We start from the raw sequence: 7,373 nt of genomic DNA on the forward strand, positions 1-7,373 counted from the left end.
GAGGTTTTGTTCATTCCTTTTCACTCTTTTTTCTTGATTTTTGACTGTCTTATTTCAGAAAGCCAGTCTTCAAGTTCTGTGATTCTTTCCTCGGCATCATCTATTCTGCTGTTAATACTTGTGATTTCATTGTGAAATTCTTTTAGTGTGTTTTTCAGCTCTATCAGATCAGTTAGATTCTTTTTTATACTGGGTATTTTGTCTGTCAGCTCCTGCATCATTTTATTGTGATTCTTAGTTTCCTTGGAATGGGTATTGCTGTTCTCCTAAATCTTGATGATCTTCATTCCTATCCACATTCTGAATTGTATTTCTGTCATTTCGGCCAACTCAGCCTGGTTAAGAACCCTTGTTGGAAAACTAGTGCAATCATTTGGAGGACATAAGACACTCTGGCCATTTGAGTTGCCAGAGTTCTTACATTGGTTATTTCTTGTCTCTGCATGTAAGTGTTCCTTTAACTGTGGTGTAGATTGAGTACAGTAAATTGACCTTTATTCTGGATGTTTTCACAGGGCTGGGGCTTTGTGTAGGGTCATTATTTGTAGCTGACTTGTCTTTGGTTTTACAGAGGGGTATGTTAGTGAGATATTTTTGGTGCTAAATCTTTGGGGTGTGATCCAGTAGGTGGCCCTTAGGTGTAGTAGTCAGTTGGTAGGCTCTTGCTCAGTCCTGTGGCTCCCCTATATTTCCTCACAGTTGCAGCTGTGCTCCCTCTCAATTCTCTGAAAGTGTGGCCTCCCCTCTCACTTGAACGCTGCCTGTAGATTGTGGCTTGGCACTTCCAGGCTTCCCTGCAGCTCTGGGGTGTTCTCAGGGTTTATGTTTCCTCCCTAACTTGGAGGTATCAGAGGAATGAACTTTAGCAGTGGTTGTGTTTGAAAGTTTTCCGCTTGTCTCCTGGGGGCCCTACCCCAGAGAGATACAGGTCAGCAATCACTCAGTGTAATCAGCCCTGAATGGGGGCCATGGGCCCAAGCTGAGAGTTCCCTGTTGGGTGATAAGTGAGGGGAGGGAGGTGAGGCGTAAGTGGAACCCATGGGAGATGGACTGGCCTCCTTTCCTTGGGTGGACTGCTGCTTATTGGAAGTATGGATAAGGTACTCTTAAGGTCTTTGTTCCTTCTTCAGTCTCAGGGTAGCAAGGGCAGCTGAAACTAACCCAGAAATGACACAGATATTATAGTACAGAAGCACATTAAAACAGTTATAATTATATTCTATATGTACAAAAAATGAGTAAAGACAAGATATAAAAAGAGACCAAAAACAAACTTCTATAGATGAAACCTACAATGTCTGATGTGAAAACATACACTGGATGAGATTTATTGCAGATTAGAAAGAATTGAACAGCAATGCCAACCAACTTGACCTAATTGGCAGTTATAGATAGAACATTCCACTCAACAAAACAGAATATGTATTCCTTTCAAGTGTACATAGAACATTCACCAAGATAGGTCCTATTCTGGTCCTTAAAGTAAATCTCAATAAATTCAAAAGTATCAAGTCATACAAAATTTTCTGACCATATGCTATTAAATTAGAAACCAATAACAGAAAGACCCCTAGAAAATTCCCAACTATTTGGGAACCACATAACATGCCTGTAATGTTACTATAATCTTGAAGTGCAGGAAGGTCCTCAGCTCTAATCTACAGCACAAATGTACATTGGGTAACTGGCATAGAATAAAGAAAAACTTGGTTTTCCAGTGTCAAGGAAATACAGATAATCACGTAAGAGTTAAGTTTAGGGTGAAAGTGGAGTAGTGTTTTGGGGCAAACGATCAGCCTATTTGCAGGGATCTGTGTGGACCTATTCCCCTCATTCCTAGTTTCCCAGCCACTTGGTTCCTCAGAGGTAGACTCTTAAGAGATGCTAGAAACTTTTCAAAATTTTAATGAGCCTACAGGGGGCCAATTAGTCCCACCTCCTCACCTGCCTCCTAAACTTTAATCAGTGAACACATCCTCCTCCCTAGTGGTGAGCTGCTGGGCTGCCAGGGGAAAAGACGGCTCTGGGGTGACTCCTGCCAGCACAAGATCATTTTTGAGGAGCTTGCAGAGAGTGGGGCTGCCTCATACCTATCACAACGTGAAAAGCTAAACTCAGTGGCAGGCTCTGATGCCCAGTCTATGAACACAATGAGTCTGGCTTTGTCTTTGTTGTTTTTCTGTGGAAGGCTTGTGTTCTGACACTCAGAGCAACAGCTCTGACGTTAAGCCAGGCGCTTTGCTGGAATTCAATGGTTTACTTAAGGACGTCTGAAGCAACTTTGGAGGAGGAAACACTCTGGTGTTAGATTATTATCAGGTAGTAACCCAGATTTCTGGAAATTGTTAACCACAGATATGTCTTCTGGAGGGAAGAGCATATCCAGGATGACCATTCTACCCACAGGCTGATTTCCCAGGACACAGACAAGTCTAACAAGCTAGGAATAGATATTTACATGTGGCTTAGGAAGATCTGTCTGCTCCTGAAAGTACCCCATGGTTTAATACTTTGGGGGCAAGCTATAGACCTACTGGATTAAATTTTCCGTGGGTTGGGATCTGGAATCTGCACATATAACCTTGGGCAAGGCAGCGTACTGTTTAAGAACCATTGTTTTGGATCACTATTGCTCAAGGAATCTCACTGGCTGCTTTCCTTGGCTGCCTGCCCTTCATATCCACATGTGTTCTTACTGTGCTATCCCAGGGAGTAGGCAACAAGTCAGATATTAACAGAGCTTCTTCCCTACACCTCCCTCATCCACAGGCTCCAGGCATTTGCTCTCACTCTTATGCACTTCACTCTATAATCCATTCCAATTTTATAAGATCATCTTTAAGTTTTCCTCCCACATTTCATTCACAGGTACAAACTATAGACAACAGGAATAGTGGTGATTCCAGCATCCTTTAAACAACTGTCAGAAATGCCAGTTACTCCATAATCCTTTCCTTGAGTCACTCTATATTCTGAATAATTTTGAACTTAGTGCAGATTGGCGAAGAGAGATGAGAGGAAAGGGGAGGAGGAGGAGAGAGAGTGGGTTTAAAGCAAGTGATAAATCTGAAGGCTCTGATCAGCTATCCACTGTATTACCCACCACACTACCCCATCCCATCCCATCACTCTACCCCAGTGTAGACCCCCTGCCTCATCCACACTGTCCTGAGCATTGCTCACCTTCCTACTTTTCTCTTCTTTTTCCCTTTCTTTTTTTGGAGACAGACTCTTGCTTTGTTGCCAGGCAACAGGCTGGAGTGCAGTGGCACAATCTCGGTTCACTGCGACCTTCACCTCCCAAGTTCAAGCAATTCTCCTGCCTCAGCCTCCCGAGTAGCTGGAACTACAGGCGCACACCACCACGCCCAGCTAATTTTTGTATTTTTAGTAGAGATGGGTTTCACTGTGTTGGCCAGGATGGTCTCAATCTCTTGACTTTGTGATCTGCCCGCCTCGGCCTCCCAAAGTGCTGGGATTACAGGTGTGAGCCACCACGCCCGGCCTTGTTTATTCTTTTAATCAGAGAGATACTTGCAGATCTGTTACCTAAACTGAAACAATCCATCAAGAAAAGAAGATGAAAAGCTGTGTTTCAAAATTCTACTCCACTCTTAATGACCATCTTTCTATTTTCTTGAAGTTCCTGCAAGTTATTTCCACTCTGGGAGTTTTATAGTCATTTATCTGAAGTCCTCTAATTTGTCTCGAAGTTGAATTGGCCTTTGTCACCAATGGCACCAAAGACATTTGCAACCCAAATCTAGGACTGCCCACATTCTGCAATAGAGGGATTTATTATAAAATGGCAGCTATTAGATTAAGGATAGCCGAATGTTACATCTTCATGATATGAAATAAGCCACAAAATTGCATTCCATGTGCTTTAAAAGCAGTTGCTAATGTTCTCTGTTCAAATTTGGACTTACATTTTGTGTCTCAATTTTAGTAGGGCATGTTACCTCTTTGGGCATTTCTAAAAGCATTTTTCTTGTCACTATTCAAAGTATTCTATCAACACAAATAGTGACTCCATTCCCTGCCTGGAAACTACATTTGTTTGTCCAGAATCTTCTCCTGCCCAGGTAGTTTGATGATTCTGGAAATTATGCGATTGGAATTAGTCAGAATCTTTGCCTGCTCAACCCAGCTCTTTCCTGTCCCAAATTCTCCCAACACTTTTCACAGGTGTGTTATTCACTTACTCTCATCAGGGCAGGAGGAGGCAGCTCACTTTTGCCCTTTTTTGTCCTACTCAGTCGCATCTGCTGGCTTCAAAGTCTTTGTAACTGAGAGTCCTCCCCAAAGAGCACAGGGTGCTTAACTGGTTCAGCACCCAGAGGTAACTACTTGGGAAGACATGGTAGAGGAGCCAGTGGGGCAGAGAAGAGTGTGGCATTTAGGTGATGCATTCACAGCCTTGTTCTCTCTCTAAATAGAAAAGGCATTTTCACAAAGCCTCACTCTTGGAGAAACTTTGTTCCTTCCTTGCTGGCTGCAACAGCTCCTGAGTCCAGCATGATTTTGTTTTCTGGAAAAGATAGGCAGCTTTGTGAACGATGAGGGGTACTCTCCCGTTGGTGGAGGCTCCTCCATGCAGTCTTACACCACCTCCATCTCTCCACACTCTCAGCCCTTGTTTCCTTAAGTACCCACAGTACTGCCTGGCTAGTGCTGATTTTACAGGGCCAGCTGAGCCAATGAGCCATTGACAGCCTCTCTAAAGTCCTGTTTAGTCATGCTTGCTTAGCATGTGCGTGTCTGTCTATACTGTTAGGTGGTAAGTTGCTTGCTAAGCTTTGTTGTGGATTCATCTCATTTATCATGTGTATTTAGGTTTTGGGTCTATTTTCTTAGTGAGAATGCTCATAGTTAACCTTATTTGAACTTCCTCAATGTGCTGGAATTTGTTCAAGTTCTCTGCATGAAATAACTCATTGAATTTTATAATAATCTTTAGAGACAGGTGCTATCCCTATTTCACAGATGGAAAATGGAAACTCAGAAAGGTAAAGTAACATTCCCAAGATTATACAACTTGTTAATGGTAAAGTCCCAACTTTGAACCTTGGTAGTCTGACAGTATTTATGGCTTAAACACAAAACATACTGTCTCTAGAATATAAGCTTCCCGAGGTCAGGCACTCTTGAATTTCTGATAGGGAGAACACAGAGCTAAGCATATGGAAAACTATGAGTTTATACTTGGTGAGTGACTGTTTCATTACTTAGAATTTTTAAGATCTCCCAAGACCAAATTGTGGATATTTCTCTTAAATTTTCCATTGCTGCTCAAATAATACTTACCAACTAACCAACCAACCAAGGAGAGAAGACCATCTCTATGACAGAGTTTCATCTACAAAGCCAAATGCCCTCAATAAGACTCATCTTTGGAAGGCTGTCCTTAGGCAGAGTTAAATTCAGTCACAGCCCCAGGTAGTTCAACCTCATTCATGGTGGTGTCTTCTTTCTCCACCCCAGAGCACTGGAGAAGCATGGAAAGGGGAAACCTGAGCCAAGGGATTGAGTTTGAGCTCTTGGGTCTCACCACCGACCCCCGGCTCCAGAGGCTGCCCTTCGTGGTGTTCCTGGGCATGTACACCACCACTCTGCGGGGGAACCTGGTCATGTTCCTCCTGATCCATGTGAGTGCCACCTTACACACACCCATGTACTCCCTCCTGAAGAGCCTCTCCTTCTTGGATTTCTGCTACTTCTCCACGGTTGTGCCCCAGATGCTGGTGAACTTCTTGGCAAAGAAGAAAGTGATCTACTTTGGCTGCATGACTCAGATGTTCTTCTATGCAGGTTTTGCCACCAGTGAGTGCTATCTCATTGCTGCCATGGCCTGTGACCGCTATGTCGCTATTTGTAACCCCTTGTTCTACACAGCCATCATATCTCCTGGGGTCTGTGCCTCGCTGATTATGGGCTCCTACAGTGCAGGATTCCTCAATTCTCTTATCCACACTAGCTGTATCTTTAGTCTGAAATTCTGCAGTGCTCATGTGGTCACTCACTTCTTCTGTGATGGACCACCCATCCTATCTCTGTCTTGTGTGGACAGCTTACTGTGTGAGATCCTGCTCTTCATTTTTGCTGGTTTCAACCTTTTGAGCTGCACCCTCACCATCTTGATCTCCTACTTCTTAATTCTCAACACCATCCTGAGAATGAGCTCAGCCCAGGGCAAGTTTAAGGCATTTTCCACCTGTGCATCCCACCTCACTGCCGTCTGCCTCTTCTTTGGCACAACACTTTTTATGTACCTGCGCCCCAGGTCCAGCTACTCCCTGACCCAGGACCGCACAGTTGCTGTGATCTACACAGTGGTGATCCCAATGCTAAACCCCCTCATCTACTCTTTGAGAAACAAGGATGTGAAGGAAGCTTTAAGAAAGATTTGGGGTAGGAAAACAATGGAATAATTTCTCAATGCATTACCACATATCTTTAGAAAGCCAAGGGAACTTTTATCTTGGGTGGTGTCACCCTGAGCACATTCCCATGCCCACCCCTGTGAACAGTGGGCATGCCCTCTGGGCTGCAGGTGCTTCTGCATCTACCTGCCACAGAAGAGCCAATGGTGTCCTAGAGACTAAGTAGCAAGAATGGTGTGTCTGCTTGTTGTATAATTGAACCTGTTGGCAAGACTTAGTTATCCATGCTGAGATGCTTCATTCATTTTTCCAAGTTTGAGTATTTTCCTTCCTTCCTTCCTTCCTTCCTTCCTTCCTTCCTCCCTCCCTCCCTCCCTCCCTCCCTCCCAGCCTCACTGTCCCCAACCCCTCTTTCTCTCTTTCTTTCTTTTCTTTCTTCTCACTCTGTCACCAAGGCTGGAGCACAGTGGCATGAACATGGCTCAGAGCAGTCTCAACCTCCTGGCCTCAAGCGATCCTCCTGCCTCAGTTTCCTGAGTATCTGGGACTACAGGTGGATGCCACCACACCTGGCTAAATTCTTGATAGGGAGAACAGGAAGCTAAGCATGTGGAAAACTATGAATATATACTTGGTGAGTGACTGTTTCATTACTTAGAATTTTTAAGATCCCCCAAGACCAAACTGTGGATATTTCTTAAATTTTTCATTGCTGCTGAAGTAATGCTTGCCAACTAACCAACCAGCCAACCAAGGAGAGAAGACAGTCTCTATGACAGGGTTTCATCTACAAAGCCAAACGCTCTCAATAAGACTCATCTTCAGAAGGCTGTTTTTAATTTTTGTAGAGACGGGGTCTTGCTATGTTGCCCAGGCCGGTCTTGCACTCCCTGAGCTCAAGTGATTCTCCCACCTTGGCCTCTCAAAGTGCTGGGATTACAGGCATGAGCCACCATGCCGGCCTGTCATTCTTCTTTTTAAATGTAGGCA

The 7,373-nt window shown here is 44.0% G+C and overlaps 1 protein-coding gene across 1 annotated transcript; it reads left to right on the top strand.

The window, feature by feature from the left end:
• Positions 1 to 5,312: 5,312 nt before the first annotated feature.
• On the top strand, positions 5,313 to 6,497 carry LOC108308152 (olfactory receptor 5AU1). Its single transcript, XM_017533838.2, has one exon. The coding sequence runs from the start codon at positions 5,457 to 5,459 to the stop codon at positions 6,429 to 6,431; it is 975 nt and encodes a 324-aa protein (XP_017389327.2). The 5' UTR covers positions 5,313 to 5,456; the 3' UTR covers positions 6,432 to 6,497.
• Positions 6,498 to 7,373: the final 876 nt, after the last annotated feature.

Source organism: Cebus imitator, unplaced genomic scaffold, assembly GCF_001604975.1.
Source record: "Cebus imitator isolate Cc_AM_T3 unplaced genomic scaffold, Cebus_imitator-1.0 Scaffold83, whole genome shotgun sequence".
NCBI classification, from domain to species: Eukaryota; Metazoa; Chordata; class Mammalia; order Primates; family Cebidae; genus Cebus; species Cebus imitator.

Bases quoted from the DNA above. Each gene is read 5' to 3' on its own strand.
- LOC108308152 (XM_017533838.2), top strand. From the start codon at position 5,457: ATGGTGGTGTCTTCTTTCTCCACCCCAGAGCACTGGAGAAGCATGGAA.